Source organism: Physella acuta, unplaced genomic scaffold (genome assembly GCF_028476545.2).
Source record: "Physella acuta isolate Inbredline_101_S28 unplaced genomic scaffold, ASM2847654v3 ptg001585l, whole genome shotgun sequence".
Classification (NCBI taxonomy): domain Eukaryota; kingdom Metazoa; phylum Mollusca; class Gastropoda; family Physidae; genus Physella; species Physella acuta.
This window is the reverse complement of record NW_026733099.1, coordinates 185,087-207,403: the sequence shown is the minus strand read 5'-3', so window position 1 is coordinate 207,403 and position 22,317 is coordinate 185,087. Positions and strand designations below refer to the sequence as shown.

The 22,317-nt window shown below is 35.2% G+C and overlaps 1 protein-coding gene across 1 annotated transcript; it reads right to left on the bottom strand.

Moving 5' to 3' along the window:
- Positions 1-1,189: 1,189 nt before the first annotated feature.
- On the bottom strand, positions 1,190-3,358 carry LOC131929038 (uncharacterized). Its single transcript, XM_059285222.1, has 2 exons — positions 3,232-3,358; positions 1,190-2,115 (listed from the first exon to the last, which is right to left on the bottom strand). The coding sequence occupies exons 1-2, from the start codon at positions 3,356-3,358 to the stop codon at positions 1,190-1,192; spliced, it is 1,053 nt and encodes a 350-aa protein (XP_059141205.1).
- Between the last annotated feature and the right edge of the window lie 18,959 nt (positions 3,359-22,317).

Here is a 22,317-nt window from a genome sequence, read left to right as displayed (position 1 = left end):
TATTAAAGAAAGCAAGTTTGTTTTATTTTCTTGTTTTTAGCGAATTTAAAAGCTGATCCTTGAAAAGCTATTTTATTTACATTTGTTTCAATTTCAAAGAATGTTGATTGTCGAATATCTAAAAACAATTTTTTTCATAAGGAATGCACATAAGTTATCATAAAGGAAAAATAAATGTTGAACCATTTAGAATCTGTTAGAAGATGTCAGTTATTCAACATTTACTTATTAATGTTTTGTTAAGTGATGTTTTTATTAGCAATGTTAGAAAAACCTGACAAAAATATTTGCTTAACAATTACCGGACAGTAAACAATGATGAAGAGAGGGGGCGGAGGGGTAGAAACTGAGCTATTGGTTGACATTAAGTAAGGGAGTGAAGCATAGCCGAAATACCTGCAATGATATTTCACTGATAATTTTAAAACTCAAAATGACAAAATCTCAAAATGACAAAAATACATTCAACAAATTTTAGAAAACCACTCCTTTTGTTTCATGAGAAATATCTGCAGCGCTTAAAAAAAAAAATATGACATTCTGAAATAATCCATTGAGTTGAGCTGTCAGTGGAATTGAAACTACAGTAGTTAATGTCATTGTGGGTATAAATGTCAGTAATAGTGTAAATCGAGTGCCAGTTTCATTGTTAGTGTCAGTGTTAACACCACTGACAAAAAAGCATTGTCTTTGTGCTGATGTCGGTGCTATCGTCAATGCTTGTGCTAGTTTAGTGATATTGTCATTAATATTGTCATTAATATTGTCAGTATTTATTCTATTGTCAGTGGTAATGTCAGAACTAGTTTGTGTATACCGTGCTGCGTTCAATATTCGTCATACTTCATGTCAGTGTTTGTCAGTTGCAGTGTTTCTTTCAGACATTTTATTCTCCGAGGGGGGGGGGGGCACTAGAAACTTTCAGGGGTTAAAGTTAAATTTCCAGCGGGTGGGGCACTGGTTAAAGTAAAATACTTTCTAGATAAATTAATTTTTTTTCTAAATCGCACAGAGGGGAGGGGTGTCAACCCCCTTACTCCCCCAAGATATGCCTGAAAGAAACTCATTTCATTAGACAACTGGATAGACGTCAAGATACACCCATGACGTCGAAATCTTGACAATCGTAGACAGGTGACGTAGACAGGTGACGTAGGCAGGCAGTTACTTGACGTCACGAGACACTGAGTCACACCACCTCAGGTGTAAAAACGTGGCCTTGAACTTTGAACTCATGAAAAAGTAGGCGAAGAAATTGACACTCGAGTTTATGTTCTCCAGCAAGAAGGCCAGACCATGCGACATGAAGAAAATATTTTTTTAAACTTCCGGCGTCGCTGAACTCTGGGAACACATTGCGCATGGCAAACAGGAAGTTGCTGGGCAGGTTGCAGACGATGAAGATGAGCATGACGGCGATCACCATTTTGGAGGTCCGGACTTCTTTCTTGTCTTTACTGGGATCCGTTCCTTCGACCGTGTGGGGCCCGGGCTGGGGTTTCCTGTTTGAGAGACGCTTAGTGCCGGAAGTGTCGTGGTGGTCGTCTGCTGGTGTAGTCTCGCCGTGTGTGATGGTGTGGCGCCATCTTGAGGCTCGCATGATGGAGGAGATCATGAGGATAGTGGCGAGGGAGATGACGAGGATGTTGACGAGAGGCAGGCTGATGAAGAGCAGGTTGTTGAGGATCTGGTTGGCCCTGTCCCGGGCCGCAGGTATCATAACCACCCGGGTGATGTTGTGTCTGGAATCGATTACGGTGACCAGGTCTTTCAGGTAGTACACGCACATGTACCCCGCCAGAACCAGTATCGATACTGATAATGTCGATATCGATGTGTTTCGCGGGGTGAACATCTGCCTGACCTGGAAGGGCAAGGTCACGGCCAGGCACCGCTGGAGAGGGGTCAAGGCCGTGAGCCAGCTGGAGACACGGGTCGCGATGATGCGAAGTATGCTGGCGGTCATCATCAGGAGGGACGCGGGCTGGAAGGTCAAGGTCGGGGGGTCAAGGATGTTGAGGAGCTCGCAGACGGACATCCACAAGGATATAACGACACAGGTCAGGTCGGCGATGGCCAAACCCATCAGAGAAATGTTAACATTGTCTGTTAGCCCTGGAATAAAATGTTAACATTGTCTGTTAGCCCTGGAATAAAATGTTAACATTGTCTGTTAGCCCTGGAATAAAATGTTAACATTGTCTGTTAGCCCTGGAATAAAATGTTAACATTGTCTGTTAGCCCTGGAATAAAATGTTAACATTGTCTGTTAGCCCTGGAATAAAATGTTAACATTGTCTGTTAGCCCTGGAATAAAATGTTAACATTGTCTGTTAGCCCTGAAATAAAATGTTAACATTGTCCGTTAGCCCTGAAATAAAATGTTAACATTGTCTTTAATAGTTGTGCAAACTTTGATAACAATAACAAAACTTTGAAAAAAATACTAAGTTTGCTCCTTTGTGCGTAGGTAGGGATTTTATTGCCTGTTACGGTTATGTGTTGTGCAGTGTGAGAGGGTTTGCTTTACTTGACTTAGCCAACCACCATTTCACTCGTCTCCAATACCAGGGAGAGATTATTATACCTTGAGAACCGCTAAGTTATATCACATTCAGACAGATCAACGATAAACGATCAGGAATAAGATGAACCAAGTAATCCGTGTATGAAGCTTTTAATCTCGTATCTACAACAACACACGTCCTTTCACACCGACGATAAGGATTCAACTGCTCACACATAAACTCATAGCAACCAACTCTCTAACCTAAAACGTCACTATCTTTCGCATCTCGTCACACATTCACTCGTTCAATATACGGCCGCACCATCAATCCTGCGCACCGATTTCCCCAGTCAAACATGCATCATAGCATTGCCTACACCACCAAACCCATAAAACGTGACGAGGGGGGTGAGAACATGCACACCCTAGTGACGCCACTGTAATCAGCAAAAAGAACACAGTCTTGTAATGAGTTGCTAATTAAACGATCAAACGGTATCTAGCCTAGGCACCGGCAGACGTACTTTAAGTCAACATCAATTTCTGACTTGTGGAGTCACCAGAAGTCACATCTGACATATGGTAACTCTACAAGTCAGGATCAACAATTGTACATGACTTTTCTGACTCCGCGTGCCTGACTCCGCGTGCCTGACTCCGCGTGCCTGACTCCGCGTGCCTGACTCCGCGTGCCTGACTCCGCGACGCCTGACTCCACATACCTTGTCTCTTGAAGACCCGGATGTTCCAATAGTTAGTGACGACACCTACCAGACACACGGAGCTGGAGAGCCAGATGGACACGACGATCGTCCACATGTGCTCCACGTCATCACTGACGTCATTCATCTTCCCGCCACAGTGCTGTCAAAAAGTGGTACCAAGTGGACTGAAACAATCCAACAAAAAGTGGTATCAAGTGGACAAACCTTCCATGTACTGCGTCCAATTTTCTTCTTGTGATTAAGGGATGGACGTATTTGTTGTTTAATTAAAAACTAAGACTGCGTCCATTTATCTTCTTGTAATTAAGGAATGGACGTGTTTGTTTTTTAATTAAAAATTAAGGCGATGTAAGTTTGTCTAAACAATTCTTGTCAACTACTTGTAAACTTGATCAAAGTCAGAATCTACAAACTTGCCAGTGATTAAACAAATCTTGTTACTTTGTTCCGGCTTAGTTTGTTTAATTAACGTCACCTAGTTTTAGACAAGGACGTTTTTTTTACCTATCATTTAGATTGGCTGATTAATAAATAAATTAATTGAACTTTAAAGGCAGCACAGTTTAATTTCTTCCGCGTTGAAGATAAGCTCTGACAGCAAATTATGAACGGATCCGGTTAGAAGGGGGATCAAAGACGACGCTTACAGAATTACGTCATTACTTACACGTGTAATGACAAGAAAAACACCAGGCTAATTAAGTTTGTGTAATTAGGCGCATTCGTTAATAATTATTTACTCGCTGGGTTTACATTCGTTCGATGTCGATGACGTCACTTAGTCGTGTGGGTTGGAAGATTGTGGTTTGCTGATCAATTTTAAACCAACATCAGGACATGTTGTAATGTTGGTGGTTGGTGTCTTCTGGCGGGGCGTCTTCGAACATGTTGTAGGTGACAAAAAACTGGGAACATGTTTCACCAAAAACTGGGAACATGTTCCACCAAAAACTGGGAACATGTTTCACCAAAAACTGGGAACATGTTTCACCAAAAACTGGGAACATGTTTCACCAAAAACTGGGAACATGTTTCACCAAAAACTGGGAACATGTTTCACCAAAAACTGGGAACATGTTTCACCAAAAACTGGGAACATGTTTCACCAAAAACTGGGAACATGTTTCACCAAAAACTGGGAACATTTTTCACCAAAAACTGGGAACATGTTTCACCAAAAACTGGGAACATGTTTCACCAAAAACTGGGAACATGTTTCACCAAAAACTGGGAACATGTTTCACCAAAAACTGGGAACATGTTCTAGGTGACCAAAAACTGGGAACATGTTTCACCAAAAACTGGGAACATGTTCCACCAAAAACTGGGAACATGTTCCACCAAAAACTGGGAACATGTTTCACCAAAAACTGGGAACATGTTTCACCAAAAACTGGGAACATATTTCACCAAAAACTGGGAACATGTTTCACCAAAAACTGGGAACATGTTTCACCAAAAACTGGGAACATGTTTCACCAAAAACTGGGAACATGTTCTAGGTGACCAAAAACTGGGAACATGTTCCTGCTGTCTGGTTTCGATTACTGCCAAACCACGGCAAATATTTGCCGACTCTCTGTGTAAGTTACCAGCTTGAACCTGGCGGTCCATGGGATAGGTGAAGTAGAGTAGATGTTCATCTGTTTTTGTGACCTCAGTATATAATCGGATAGGTGAAGTAGAGTAGATGTTCATATTTTTTTGTAACCTCGGCATCTGATGGGATAGGTGAAGTAGAGTATATGTTCACCTGTTGTTGTTTTTTTGTGAGCTCGGCATACAATGGGATAGATGAAGTAGAGTAGATGTTCATCTGTTTTTGTGACCTCGGTATATGATCGGATAGGTGAAGTAGAGTAGATGTTCATCTGTTTTTGTGACCTCGGTATATGATTGGATAGGTGAAGTAGAGTAGATGTTCATCTGTTTTTGTGACCTCGGTATATGATGCGAAAGGTGAAGTAGAGTAGATGTTCATCCACACGATTTTTTTACAACTAACCACTCGTTGTACACTGTGTTCAAGCCGACCGGATCTCCATTCAAAAACACGTCCTTTCCAGTCGCTGTTTTATCCCACCCGAGTTCACTTTTAAACATAGTTTATTATTATGATGGATTAAACAGTTAACTATAAGTTATTACACGTTAGCATAGTAGTTTAGCTATTAACCCTTGCCTATAGTGACGAGTTAATACTAATATATCACTTATAAAATAGCCATTATTATTGTACGCAGTTAAAAAGGAATTGTTTCATTCACGCGGAAAACGATTTTTCATTAATTTACAAAACCATTAAATACTTTCGTCGCCTATCATAGAACCTAATCTACACCACAAAGTCTATATCTGTAAATCAATGAACTGATGAACATTGAAAAACTTTTGAGCCCGTTGTTTTTATTTTTAAATTTAGGTTTGTCTAATTGTGTGAATATAACAAGCGATCGTATCTTATAACAAATACAGTTACGTACTTTTTGTGCAAGCGTTTTTAATACCGATTGTATTAACAGTTTCTTCTAAGTTAATAAATACTATTTGCGAACTGTTTAAAACGCCATTTTATTTTCAATTAATAAACAATAATATTTTTTTTTTTAATTTTTCAATTAAATAGGCTAATGAACGTATTTCTTTGCTTTGTTTGTTCATTTTATTACAATTACTTCTGTAAATTAACCCCGTTTCGTTTACTTTAAATTAAGGTGAACTAAAGGCAAATGTATAATTTAATTCATTATCCTTTTGTTAACCCTACAATCCGAATGAACATATTATATTTGTATCCAACAAAAACTGTGAATTCTATATTAGCAATGTAAACACAATATAATTATATCTGGGTAATCTTTAAATCTGTAATCTTAAAATCTGACCTGATGTCGATAATAGAGAGAGGTACTACATCTAAACAACATGGACAGGTGTTACATTTAAACCATGTTCTAGGCTTGTACCAGTGTATTAGGACTTGAATGTTTAGTTGACTCTACCGCTAGACCACGCTTTCTGTTTCGTTACTAAAATTAAGTGGTAAAGATCGAATGAACATGTATTGTGCCTTACACTGATTTAGTTGTTAGATTAAAAACGAATGTAATTGTAACATGGCAGATTATACAACCACTTAAAATGTGCATGTTTATGATACAGTGTCGGTTCATGAATGGCGTATATCGAAAAACAGAGTCACAAGCAGTATTTTTTTTATCAATCAGCCATTGTAAATGGTCTAACCAGCAATAGCCTTGAAGTTATCTGAGAGTCCCCGTTAAATAAAAGTGTACTTCATTTTACCTACACATGTATTATATATGTTGTGGTGAGTAGCATTCAGGAGCGCGTCATTTTTTAATTGCTAAAATTTTATACTAGTAATAACAATACATATTGTCTTAAAGGTGCTAGTTTAATTTGATTTAAAATGTTATACTAGTATAAACAATACATATTCTCTTAAAAGAGATGTTTTAATTACATTAAAAATGTTGTACTAGTATACACAGTAAAAATTATCTTAAAGGAGCTGGTTTAATTAAATTTTAAATGTTAAAATAGTATAAACAATAAATATTCTCTTAAAGGAGCTAATTTAATTTGATTCTAACGTGTTAGATCTTAGAAACATATTGCGTATTGTAAATTTGTCTTTGCTAGTTTTTAATGTATTCAAGTGAATGTGTTTAAGCAGACACAATTATTGTTACTACAAGTATCTGACTATTTAATTAACGTGTTTAAGCACACACACTTATTATTACTACAAGTATCTAACAATTTTAGTTACATCAGTTTAGATGTATACACAACTCCCTATTCTAGAAATCTTTTATAAATATAATGTGGAACATACGATAATAACAGTTAACTAAACGTTAATACAAACTTAGGTCGTTATTATCTAAATGAAAATGTATTCGTGTACCAACTTAGATGCCGCCCCATCCGCCCTCCCCTAGCTACGCCAAAGATATCCTACACCATGTTGTTCTCTTCTTAACGGGATTGGGGGGGGGGGGGTGCTAGATTTAGCAATAATTTATTGTAGATATTGTAGATATATTGCATTTTTTTGGTAGAAAGATTTCATTGGATTATAAAATGGACACATGTTTGATACGTTTGGTACGTTTGTGTTTACCTGGATCAACTGAGCACACGAAGAAGTTGACCAATCATTCAACATGTTTCATTAATGACTTAATAGGCGTGCACATCATTTTCCTTAAGTTTATACAATTCTATATACACGAAATTTTCTAACCACTTTATTATATGGTAATAATACATAGAATAAAGCTATCTTAGCATCTTTGAAGACATGTAGGCCTACTGTTATATTTAAAAACTTTTTATTAACACAAATTTACGGTTTTTCAAGTTTATCTTCAAACTTTTCAAACAAATATTACTTTTTCAAAAAAGAAAAAAAAATTAGATCTAGACGTAGGCCCCAATAGATCTTGCAACTAAATCATTTGTCAAAGCCTAGGACAATATACATATCGTTTTTTTTTAAAACTCATGTGACCTACTTAGGTCGAGTCAGGTTCTATTTTTATTTTGACATTGTATAATACCTTATATGGAGTGATTGTGCAACATAGAAATTTTCCATTAAGATCTGATTGAATGATTCTGGTCAGATGACTACCCCATAGCTCAATGGCTAGGATCTCGGCGCGCCACGGCGGCGGCCGAGGTTCGAATACTCGGTGAGAAACTGAGTAGAGTCTATGGTGTCTAGTGGTCTAGTGGCTTAGAAACTCGGCTTGCTGCCGAGTAGTGTGGCATAGTGGTTAGGAACACCACTAGTGGCCTAGTGGTTAGAACCACGTAAAGTGTCACACCATAGGAAACACAACCAGCACGATAACAGTAGCTCAAGTGGCCTTGAGTGATCTGTGAGTCTCCATTTGAGACTTGTCGCAGGCAGTTTTACATTGATCAGGCAGCCGTCCATATTGTCCGGCTATAGACTCTGACCATTTGAACGTGAGAGAACTTAAGTCCTGTGTGTGCTACGCTTTCTTAAGTTGATTTAGTCTTCTAGTATAATATTACTTGTCGCCAAGTAATTCTTGAAGCTATAGCAGTGTTGTGTGGCCTGTGGCTATTTTTTTAGGCAGTGTAGAAATCTGTGATAGTGTTTTTTCCTACACTCTGTAAGTTGGGTTTTGATATTTTATACATTAAATATTTTATCTAGTTTAACCTTGTGTTCTGCCACAACTGTGTTCGCTTATTAAAGGTTGTATGTAGATTGGATGAGTGTTAATTACAATGGTATCACTAGTTTTCCCTAGACATCGAGTTCGAGCCCTAGTGTGTCGTTGTGTTAGTGTTCATCCATTTAGGCCGTAAGGCATTTGCATATGACCCCAAAAAAAGAATCCGGGGACGTTCACCTTCTATCTGGCTGATAGATAGGGGACGTTACACTCATAATAACTACGTTTTAAAATTAGAAATGTAACTAAAGGCGCATGTGAGGTGTGCTCGCATGGTCAGGTGTGTAGGGCTCACGAGAAAAGGGGTAGATGTTGTTTGTTATGGAAACACGTTTAGCGAGAAGTTACCGTAATTTCAGTAAAGTAATATGACGTCACGTTGTTTAGCCGATTTTTACCCCAAACCACATAGTAATTAATAGCTAGACAGCCACAAATGGCATCAAAATAATTCATCCAACAACTGCACTAATCCAACCTCTTTAATAACACAAAAATAGTTTATGACTGCCTCCAACCTTTGACTAACTTTTGGAAAAATAATGTGTAAAACCGAGAGGTAAACGACGCCCATGCGATATCACTCTCTCAATAAAGAACATGTTTGATGGTCTTAGCACATTCACACGCTACGTTAACACGCTGTAGACATACGGACATCATGAAAGCCTAACATTTACTTTTTTAAGACATTTTCCAGACTTTTGAAAGTCTAACATTTACTTTTCTAGATATTTTCCAGACTTTGCACGAACGCTGACCGCGTATTTCTTTATTATTTTTTTTGTTGGTATAAAACGATAATTAAAGTAAACGGATATTATGGGTGTGAGCCTAAAGAGGCTACTACTTACAAATGTTAAGATTGTTAATAGTACAAGCAACAATAAGTGCAAAAAAAAATTATATTAAATAAAAAATAAATAAATAACTGTTTTATTCTTTTCAGTTTTTGTTTTGTATATTGTAACAAAACACTTTTAAATAAATCAATCGCTTAAGATATAGGGACTTTTTATATTAAGTCGTTTAAAATATACTTAATGCGGTCAACACTTGGAACTAGTTGTAATATTTAGACCTAGTATGAGATATTACCAAAAATATCAAATTCCGATATCAAAGGTACACATTACATGTTACAGTATTAGTATTTCAACAGCATGGTTTGGACGAGGGGGGGGGGGGGTCTAAAATTCTAAAATTTTGTGGTTGAACCCTTAAGCTATAGTCTGTATAGTCTGTGTAGTGTATTCTGTATGAAACGTCAACATTTTATTCTTATGTAGCATAGTAACTATTGGGAGAGTAGTGACATACATTGTAGGACCTAGAAATTAGGGGGTATATTAAGAAAGGAAAAGATAAGAAGAGGAAATTATGTAAATCATCAAACCTGTGGTTGTCGTATCGTTTAGTCATCATGAAACTCATCCAGTTTAGTTTAATTATCGTCAATGTACATACAGGTTATGTAATTTTCAAGTACAATAAATGAACAATGAATTTATATAAGGACTTCGTGCTGATTATTTCCAACGTCGACCCAGTCATCAAACTCGATTCTCAACAATGACGTAACAATGTTTTACGCTGGGGAAGTTGGACGGTGGGTGTTCCTAACCCTTTGTTTGAAAAACGTAGGTGGCGGGTTCTGCTGTTTGATTATGCAATAATTTGCAGCATTTAAGGTAATAAAGTAACACCTCATTGTCTGGAAATAATGTTTTTTAATATGAATTTAGGAAATAAATTTGACCCTTTTGGGGGATCCAAAATATGAGGATCTAGAGAACATGCAACAACGATTAAGTATTAGCAATTTTACGTATAACAAATATATGTACATTATATTAATGATTAATGTCTATGTTTGTTTAATACACGTTAGTTGTTAAAATATTTATAAAAGTTTAAAATCAAATTTAAACAACTTTTTGTTTTCAATTAGAAAACATACATATTTCAAAACTATACATATCAATCTGCTGATAAAAAAAAAGTCTTTGCTTTGTTTGTTTATTTTCTGAAACTACAGCATGTCTTACCTCCCTTACTCTAGTTATAAAATGAGACGACTATAAAACCATATGCCTGTAGGTCATCGGTCCGCAACCTTTTGAGACAAAGAGCCAACAGCTACAGTTTTCAAAATTTCCCAGTTTCTAAAGACCCACTAACATTTTTATTTCAACATTTATTATTATTTGATTAGGATTAGGTAAATTAATTTTATTTGTTATTTAAAATAAGTACCGTTAAATATGAAATAATATTTATTCATATAAAAACATACACATGTTTCGCCAGAATAATGAACTTACTAATCAAATGATATAACTATAGCACTATCGCAATCCACTTTAGAAGCTGTTAACTATGTTTTTCTTTCTTTCCGGATATCACCGGCTCAGAAGGTGTCTCTCATTAGCCAGGCAGGCCCTAACACGAGAAACTCCGACTAACGGGCTTGGGTATCTGTTTGATTACCGGGTACCGGTCGCTTTTTGTTCTCGCCAGGCTTATCTTCCACCCCACTGAACGCAGGGTCAGCTCGTACCCCAGCGTCCAGTACCTGGTTCAACAGTTGGAAGCTAATAACTAAAAAAAAACTACGTCACTCAGGTCAAATTGATGATTATTGACAGATAAGGACATGCATTCTGAATAAAATAACATTCCCCATTTAACTATATTCGAAAAGGTCGTCACTTCTGCAGTGGCAAGCATGGAATTGTTGTCACGGGGCTGGCTACAGCACAGCTGTGGGGCTGGGCTTGGCGCCTAAGCGGCTGCAGTGGTTTTTCTAGACTTTTTTCTACGGGGGGAGGGGGGGGGGGAGGAACTTCAAATGTTTGGGATGGAAGGGCAGTGTTTCTTCCATTTTTTTTCTACGGGGGGGGGGGCACTTATATTTTCTTGGAGGGGAGCGGACTAAAATTTCCGGGGTATCTTATTTTCTATATATCCCGAAAGAATATCTGGAAGAAACTCTGAGCGGCTGTCAGGTGTCCGTATACTCGCTTCTCCACATATGCTGACTGTTCTCTGACGAGTGTTTTTATCCTGTTTAAAGTTGAGTTTTTTACAGTATAATATTTTTTTGCGAATTTTGAAAATTAAATAATATAACTATTGATTTTCCGGTATTAACCCTACCAGTCTAGTAACAGTATTATATGTGTATCCAATAAAAACTTTGAATTCTTACTGAGCATGGTAAGCCAAAGATACTTCTAGTTGGGGTTAGGCCTTGTGCCCAAGCAGCTGCAAGCTGTCCGTATACTTTCTACTGCACCTATTCTCACTGTGATCTGATGAGAGTTTTAATCCTATTTTAAGTTGTTTTTTTTTACAATATAATATTTTAATGTGTTTTGAAAATAAAAAAAATAGTATTAATATTTGTGCAGGGAACTCGAGAGCTACATGTTGACATCTAAAGAGCGGCAAATTGCCAACTGCTGTAGAGATAAAGTATTTTTATTTATTTAAGTTTGTTCCCGGATGGGAATCTAAAATCACAACACGCTTCTAAGCAATGCAAGGTGTAAAAAGTTTTAGTAATCATAATTATTGCAAACAATTATGCATAATTTTACTGTCTATTTTATTATTATACAGTGGTTATTTTAGTTTATTTTTTTACTTTTATAGGTCAAACTGTTACTATATTGATGACTATAAAATATTCAAAATAATGTATTATCTTTTAATTGATTTTGCTATTATTATATGCCTGTGCTTTTATTGTTGGTTTCTTGCAAATATATATCTTAATTATCTCCCTTACGTTTAGTTTTAAGTAAAGGCGGGATTAATGCAAATTTAATCTTACGAGCCGACCCGCTGTGTATCATACACCGCTATTTATTTGTTTTTTCTACTTTTCAGTAATTCATAATTTTTTTAATTCGACAGTACCAATCCTGCTACTGAAAATATTTGCTTTTAAACACCAACGCCCCTCCCCCTTTCCCCCAACCTCTACCTCCTTTCCCCCAACCCCCACCCCCTCCTCTCCCTTGTGGAAGCAATTTAAATTAAAGTTATCTGCCCCAAATAGCCGTCACTAAACCCGTCTCGACGATAGTAAACATTTAGCGTGAACCACAGCTTACCTGACCATGTGGGGTAGGGGGTGGTTGCGATATGCCTAGAGAGGAAGAGAGGGGACTTTTAGGCACGCTTACAGCTTGGTGTTTTCTTGGGTCTCCAAGAAGAGAATTTTATATATATATATATATATATATATATATATATATATATATATATATATATATATATATATATATATATATATATATATATATATATATATATATATATATATATATATATACATATATATATAGATGTTCCGCTATGTGTAGTTTAATGAATTTTCCTTTTGTTAACCCTGCCATATTAACCAGACTGAACATATTATATTTGTATCCAACATAAACTTATAATTCTGAATTAGCTTGTAAAACACAATTTAGTTGTATCTAGGTAATCTTAAAACCTGACCTGATGACCAAATGTCGACAACATTGGGATGTTTTACATTTAAATCATATGCTACGTTTGTATAAGTATATTGTTTGTAGTGTATCTTACAATTTTATATTAACATTAAAGCACAATAAAGCACAATGATAATTGGCATTCCAATATGTAATCTTTACATATATTAAAGAATCCAAACCTGACTACCAAGAACATTAAGCCCTTATCAAATTGTGCTAGAAGAAAGTTGCATAAAATGTCTTGTTAAACACAGGATTCCATACAGTAATATACATGCAGATAGCTTTTATTCACTCTCTTTCACAGTCCATTTCGGCTTAAACAATGTTAATTACATATGCATTACCTATCTCACTTTCTTCCTGAAGCTAATACATTATATATAGATATATATATATATATATATATATATATATATATATATATATATATATATATATATATATATATATATATATACATATATATATATTTGAGCATCCAATGTTAATAATGGTACATTAGCAACTGTCTAACTACTGTATCTGAACAGCCACTTATAGAAATCAATACATCCCATTTTACAATAATGTTATATGATACGTGTGTAATCCAATATTTTCTAAAGCATGTCCATGTTATACGATATTGTGTAATCCAGTGGTTTTGATGCATGCCCATGTTATATGCTACATGTTTAATCCAATGGTTTATTTTGAATGTCCTTGTTGTATGCTACGTGTTGAATCCAATAGTTTCTAAAGCATGTCCATGTTATATTATACGTGTGTAATCCAATAGTTTATAAAACATGTCCATAATATATGATACGTGTTAATCCAGTGATTTCTTATATATTTCCATGTTATATGATAACTGTGTAATCCAGTGGTGTGGTTTCTAATATAAATCCTGGCTAGTAGGTTGTGTAACAATGTTTTACGTGGGGGGAAGTTAGACGACGCGTGTTACTAAACCCTTTGTATGTTGGCCGACTAAGGTAGCGGTTTCTGCTGTTTTATTCTAATATCCTTTGCAGAGTTAAAGGGAATAACGTGATAACTGGTAAACACGGGTTGCCATATTTAGAATGGACGATTAAACTTGGTTGTACTTCCCTTTCCAAATTAAACGAAAATAAAAATCGCAAAGTGTGGATACATTGTGACAGCTATACAAATACATCTGAAAATCATTTAATATCATCAAATCAATTTTTTTAGTGAAATGTATTTATAAAACTGTTTCTAAATTTGATCAAATTAGCATTCTGTTATTAATATATTTACTAGTATTTTGTATTCATTAAAAGCCTATATAAAGTTATTACACGTTGTGTAGATATGTTAGGCTTCAGTGTAATCAGTTGTCTCTGGTGTTTGCGAATATTAATTGGGAAATATATAAATATATATTTGTTTCCCTTTAACTTTAGGAACTAGTTTATTTGTGTGTAAATATTATGTTTCAAGTGTCTTTTCACCGAATTGTGAAACCACCTGATCCGGTTCTTCGTATCACAAGTTGCGCTGGAATAGGAAGTAAAGAATCTCTTGCACCATAGCTCGTATCTCAGAGACGATTTTTGCCATGGTTTTTGTTTGTAAGGGCACCATTGTATTTCTATTGCATTTAGACTTGTGCCCCAAATAGGGGAGTCAACAGTTAATGTTTTTTTGTTCAGTGGCATTTTATATTTTAACATAATAATTGTAAGCGATCGTTTTTATACAAAAACCATTTGCGTACTAGGACGGGTTATGCATATTAAATGTATAGCTAGTATTTACACTTATTCTGGACAAAAATCTATTTCAGCCCATTTTAAATCGTGATGTTAATGTATAATATTGTTTTGATATATATTTTCACTGAATATAAATCGCTTATCAAATATTGTCTTTTTTTCAGCTTGTTTACTTTATGTATCTTAAAATTTAAATCAACTCCCTTAGATTTAAGGAAAACAATTTCTCATTCATGTTACAAAATATACTGGGCGAGCTAAAGGTATGATGTTGTTAAATAATCCAATAAATATAAAATAATATTTTTACTAAAATAATTATCTTTTTCGAAATTTGACAAACATATATTTTGAATGTTAAAGTACTCCACTTATATGTGTAATTTAATGAATTTTCCTTTTGTTAACTCTTCCATCCGACTAAACATGTTGTATTTGTATCTAACAAAAAACTTTGAATTCTGAATTAGCATTGTAAAACACAATATAATTATATCTAGGTAATCTTAAAATCTGAGCTGATGTCGATAACATGGGGAGCTACTACATCTAGACCTGACTAAATGTCGACAACATGGACATGTTTTACATTTAAATCATGCCCTACGCTTGTATCTGTATTAACTGTCTTTATTCACTGTCTTTTACGCTCAATACCGACTCAAACAAAGCTCATTAGCCAGGCAGATTGATGGGTAAAACAAGTGTTGCCTTTTCTCCCATTTCACCAAACCATTATTTTTTTGTCCTCTTGTTCTATGCAAATTATTATTTTCGGGGTGGGGGTGTGTGAAATTGGTTTGTCTTGGGGGTGGTGATCTATTAGTATTAAGGTGTAGGTCCATGCCGATTGTTTAAGGGCGAGTTTGTATTTGTTCCATTTGTAAACGTTAATGATGGCATGTGTCTATAGTTTCTATACTGTCTTTTTATGTTGCAGTGTTTCTCTTTTTCAGAGCATACTTGCAAGAGGCGAATGTTTGTCGTCTTTATGTTATAGTAATAGTTGTTACATATACACACATTGAGTATTCTGGATTGTATTGAGATTTATGGAGGTGGGGAGGTGAGTATTTCCGCTCTTGTCTCGCTTTGTTTAGCTAATGTTTAGCTTATGTTCAACTGAATTGATCCTCTGAGAGGTAGCTTGGTTTTGACAAGGTACAACTAAATAGAATCTGCTGCTGAACTTTGGACGAGCAGATACATGGTATTTCTCGCACAACCACTTAAATGTAGCAGATTTGAACAACACCACAAAACAACACGGACCTTACACACTGGAGTTCTCAATACACCAGAAAGACAAAGACAAAGCGGCACCCACAGATGGGTCCCACCTACACTTAGTAACAACACAATCCTAAAGGCACTTAGAACAATAAGTAAAACAGAACCCACAATCACATCCATCCCACACACTGACAACCGGAAATTCATAATCTACAATGATAACCCACAACACATCCCACACTACATTAAAATCAATTACAAAGAAACAACAATAAACATTTTAATCGCATTACTGGACAGGCGCACGATGAAGTATATTGCAGGCAAAAAATAAATCAAGCAATACAATATTTTTAATCAGATACGAACTAAACCCAGCAGAAAATATAGTCAACTAAAGCAACGTGTCCAGATCAATAATTCGAATACACCACCTCCATTATCGTATATCCAATATCATAGTTTAGACGTTTTGTATTATCTACCCAACATGTGATACAATTTGAGCTGTTTTAAAAATTATGATGTATTAAATTAAGGATAATGTATGATAATGTATAAATTATTTTTTCTATATTTTCTGTATGTATCTTCAGGTAACCTGAGCTTACCCCTTAAACCCCTTAAACCCCTCAAACTTTCGATTTGCACCTCTTAAAGGACTATTTAACACTCGAAGTAATCACTTAATTACGTGGAATTATCATTTTTCTCTATATATTTTGCTATTTTTTTTTGCTTTGGTGTCACCCCCCCCCTGAATGGTGTCACCCGGTGCGGTCCTTACCCCCCCCCCCCCCCTCGCTACGCCTCTGGACATCAGGTCAGGTTTTAAGATTACCTAGATATAATTATGTTGTGTTTACAATTCTAATTCAGAAGTATAATTTTTTTGTTGGATACAAATATAATATGTTCTGTCGGATGGTAGGGTTAGCAAAAGAAACGTTAATTAAATTACCCATAGTTGAACATTAAATTTATGTCGCAACAACAATCAGGTTTTTCGCTTTAAATTCGTCTCTATTTAAAATTAAATGTAAGGGAAATAATAAAGAAATTTAATGGCAAAAAAATCAACAATAAAAGCAAAGGTAAATTTTAAAAGAAAATTACATAAGAGATACAAATTTGGTATTTTCCAATTAAAAATAAAGTAGTTTTTTTTAAAAATTCATCTTTTTTTTTAATTTTCTATTAAAAAATTTAAATACTAGCTGTATTATATGCACAAAGCCAGTAAATTTGTGCAAAAGCATTTGTTATAATAAAGATAACTTTCAATTTTATTCTGTTGACTATGATATATCGGTGATTTTTTATGATTCCCATTTGGGCACAAACCTAAATTTATTAAAATACAACAGGGGTCGGCAACCTGCGGAGCCGCATGCGGCTCTTTTGATATCAAGATGCGGCTCTTCAGCTCCTTGAATAAATACTAATAATCTTAATAAAAAAATAAAATATTTGAATTAAAAAAATGTTAGTGGCTCTTTAAAACCAGGGAAATTTTGAAAATTGTAACTTTTGGCTCTTCCGCTTCAAAAGGTTGCCGACCCCTGAAATACAACAATGCAACTACACCAGGAGTCGGCAACCTTTTGAGACGGAAGAGCCAAAAGTTACAATTTACAAAATTACCCAGTTTTTAAAGAGCCACTAACATTTTTATGTCAATAGTATGTTTAGGTTATATATATATATATATATATATATATATATATATATATATATATATATATATATTATTATTATTAATAAATAGCTTTGAATATATGAAAAAATCTCATTTGAATTTTTGTTGAGAGGACCTACTATGAACGTCAGAGTAATTGTATTTTTTTTTAATTGCTCAAATCTCTCAGTGAATCCATCCTTCATTTTGTTTATAGCGATGCGTGATTCATATTAATAGTAGCATTGGCTTCATAACTATATTTTTTAAAGATTGTTTGTAATTAAATAATTTACATTGTCTTCCACAACAAAAAAAAAGCATTTTTTTCGAAGAAATCCACTTCCTCTTTGTGATATCCACTATAAAGTTGAATGTTTCAATTTTAAATGGGCAATGTAATAGGAAGTACATTGGGATAAGGAGTAACAAAATATTCTTATAGAATAGTGAATGTGTATTGTTTATATCTATTGTTATATATTTCATTGCCGAGTGTTGCAGACTAATATTTTTATGATTTTTGAAAAAAAAAATATTAATAGTTGTGCATGGAGCTGAAGAGCCGCAACTGTACATAAAAAGAGCCGCATGCGGCTCGCGAGCCGCAGGTTGCCGACCCCTGAACTACAGTCGTGCGACTCTACAAAAGGCAAATTTAGGACACGAGTTGTGGTCCGAGAGAAGCTCCGATTTCCAGCACAGTCAGTGTTACTAGGAAACGGATCAGGGGACAGTGGCGTAGCCAGGATCATCTCATGGGGAGGGGGGGGGGGTAAATTGATTCCAACATTATATATATATATATATACGCATGTACTAATTCGCACTATTATACACATTATACATATTCTATTTTAAAAAGTTTAAAAATTGATTAACAATAAATATTGTCTATATCCCGAGTTAGGAGGTCGTCTATAATTGACGTCACACTCGTAGGGGGGAGAGGGGGTGTCTGTAATTTTGTGATTGTGTGTGGTGAGGGGAGGGGGGTTCAGATGGTGCGACGTCACACGTTTGCATTATAAAAGAGCAATGTTAGAAAACGAATTGTAGACGTTATTTCGCGGTTTAGAAAACTGTTTTAATAAATCGTAATAAAAATTGATTAAAAATCTCTATTTTGACTAAGTTCAGACAAGATTTTAGAAAAAATTTTTTTTTTAAAATAAATTCATCTGCAATTTTGAGAGGGGAGGGGGTTGTAGGCTGATGTATGACGTCATTTTAAGGAGGGGGGGGGGGTCTGGCGTTTTGTGACGACATGTGACGGAGGGGAGTGGGGAGGTAAAAATCGTAAAAAAGGCGTGACATCATTTATGGATGACCCCTTACCATGTATCAGTATATTTGTTGTAATGTTTATTATACTTTTTACAGCAACCTTGAAGCAAAATAATAATTGGCATTCCAATATGTAATAGTTTCTTGTATTAAAAATCCAAACTTGACTACCAAAGAACATGACGCATATTATGTTAGTAGAAAGTTTCATACACTATCATCGTTTAAAAGGAAAAACACAATAATTTATTCTGCGATGGATTTTATTCTTAAGTTCTTTTTTTTTTTTAAATCAACAATAACATCGTTTTATGTGCATATGAATATTTTGGTTTCTGGTGTATACTTGTAGCGGCCGTTGATATAAATTATTTCGTCATTGAGTAGTCTGGATTGGATTTATGTTTGTGGAGGGGTGGGAGTGAGTAAATAAGTTCGTCATGGGGGTGGTGTTCTGTTAGGTGTAGGTCCAGGCCGATTGTTTAAGGGCGAGTTTTAGGGCAATTGTTGCATTTGTATACGTTAATGATGTCATGTTTTCTATAGTTTCTATACTGCCTTTTATGTTGCCGTGTTTCACATCTTCAGAGCTTTCTTGCGATAGGTGAATGTTTGTCGTCTTCATGTTGGTGTATTACTTGTTACATATACACAAATAGAGTATTCTCGATTGTATTGAATTTGGTGGAGGCGGTGGGGATGAGTATGCCCGCTCTTATCCCGCTTTGTGTAGCTCCTGGATTGTCACTTTCTAATATGAACTGCTTTCTAATTAGTTTAGGCTTATCGCCAGATTGAGGAACAAATAATAATTTTTTTTTTTTAATTTTTTTTTTTAATTTTTTTTTTTTTAATTTTTTTTTTTTTTTTTATGGAACAAATAATAACAGAATATAAATAACAACAATGGCAACGTGTTAATATTACACATTTAAAGTAAACTATCTTATTTTTGTACTAAAAACATTTACGTAATTATTCTGTTTATGTGTATTTAATTTGGCAAACATTTAATTTTTATGTAATACATATCTTAAGCACGAGAATAAATTAAAACGTACGTTCTTTTTTCTTTTATATAATTTTGTAATATTTTCTTAATCAGTTAAACATTTTAATAAACATATATTTTTACTCAGTTTATTCATTTTTTTGCAGCTGCATTTATAAATTACCTCCCTTATATCGTTTTAAATGGTCTCTATGTCGTCAAATCAAATATCAGTATTGTGTTTGTAATTCTACTTTACATTTTTTTACAGCAACATTAAAACACAATAATATTTGGCATTCCAAAATTTAATAAATGTATATTACATAATTAAAACAAGACTAGGCAGATTTATAGGGCAATAATTAAACATGTATCTCACCATTTTACAAATCTGTAGCCGTGGATTTAGACAAAGTTTTTGCTTCCTTTCCCAGTTCACCAGACCATGTAGTTTAGACTGTAGGGATATATGGCTCAGGGGACGTCCTGCGATTATTAGCTCGTATATCAGGACTTGAATGTTTAGGGTGGTTCTACCGCTAGGCCAAGCTTTCTGTTTTGTTATTAAAACGAAGTGGTAAATATCGATTGAACATGTGATGGATCTAGTTATTAGATTGAAGTAGGATGAGATTGTCGATTTGACGGATTATAAAATAACTAAAGAGATGTGCGAGGCAATATTCTAAAATAGGTCGAAAAAAAAGAGAGTGAAGTTAACATGGCTTGTAGCCAAATGAATGGGTCGATGCCGCCTGTTGATTACTATTTGCATCATATTGTACAGTCGTTCATAGAACATGTTTTAATTATTTACACAACACAAACTCATGAAAATTGAATACTCTCATTCCTAAACAACACACAACTCTTTCATTCCGCATCACTTACAAATTTGTTTAGATTTGCATGCAACCATTGTTATACACGAATCTTAATTAAACCTACTTCACGGCGTCGTCTTACCAGCCTATTTATAGTTCATGCCCCCATTTTTTTTTATTTATTTAACATTAACAAGGGTGAAAATATAACATTGTATAAAAAAAAAGGTTTGTAAAAAAAAAAAAAAAAAAAAAAAAAAAAAAAAAACTTGCTTTTAAAATGTTGATGAGAATACCGGATGTTGTGTGTACACTGGTAGGAGAATTGTTCTCGATCATTAGCTATGTGTTAGTCGACGGACAGAAGTGTTATGATCATGACGGACACAAGTGTTATGATCATGAAGGAAAGGGTTGACTGAAAGAATGGGAAATGGTAGGAGGGAGGTCCCTGTGGACTTGTCGAGGCAGTGGTGCGTGTCCTATTGGTTGTGTGTTTTGACGTTGTTGTGTTTAGCTAATGTAGTCGGTGGGGGGGGGGGGGGGGAGGAGGTAACTGCTAGGGAAGCAAGAGCCTTCCATCATCATTCCATATGGGGTGAGTTAATTGTATGAAATGAGAGTGCGTGTTATTGTCTAGGTTTTTAATTAAAAAAAAAGAATACGGATGAGGTGTTAATAAGGGTTCTTTGTACTCTATAGTATTATATCAATAAAACACCCTAAACAGAAAACCATATAATGGTTTTCCAGTGTAAACCAAGCAATTGATTGCGACTTTCTACTGACATCATCTGCAATGAGCATAATGATCTATGTAGTCAAGTTTTAATTATTTTATACATATTTATTACATCTCAGTATGCCTAATAATACTTTGTTTTAATGTTGCTATAACTACTTTACGATAAATTACAAACACAATACTGATACAAACGTAGCGCATATTTTAAATGTAGCTCAGGCCAATGTGATCGACATTAATGAGGTCTATATGTTGACCACTTTGTATTGTCGCCTTAAGGTCAGCTTTTAAGATGAACTACACATATCTTTGGTTTACAATGCATATTCAGATTTCAAACTATTCGTTGTATACAAATATAATATGTTGAATAGGTTGGTACGGTTTAGAAAGGGAAAGTGGGCTAAATTAAACATAGCGGAATATTTGATTTTACAACACTTAGACCTTTGTATATATATATATATATATATATATATATATATATATATATATATATATATATATAAGAAAGAACAAACTTAGAATATATACGTGTATTAAAACAGTTAAACTCAGTGTTTCTTCCAGACTTTTTTCTCCCGCGGGGGGGAGGGGGGGGGGGGCACTTGAAATTTTCGGGGGGGGGGGGGGCGGTAGACTTTCTTCGGGAGGGGGGGGGGGAACTGTTAAAAGTATATATTTTCTCTAAAAATTATATAAATTTCATTTCGTTCGGGGGGGGGGGGGGGGCGGTAAAAAAATTCGGGGCTTCTTAGCCCCCCGAAGAGATGCCTGGAAGTGTTTCTTCCAGACTTTCTCCCGGGGGGGGGGGGGGTACTTGAAATTTTCGGGGTGGCGGTAG

Coding starts and splice junctions, on each gene's coding strand:
- LOC131929038 (XM_059285222.1), bottom strand. CDS start 3,358: ATGAATGACGTCAGTGATGACGTGGAGCACATGTGGACGATCGTCGTG. Junction 2,116..3,231: donor CCGGGTCTTCAAGAGACAAG/GTATGTGGAGTC, acceptor ATTTTATTCCAG/GGCTAACAGACAATGTTAAC.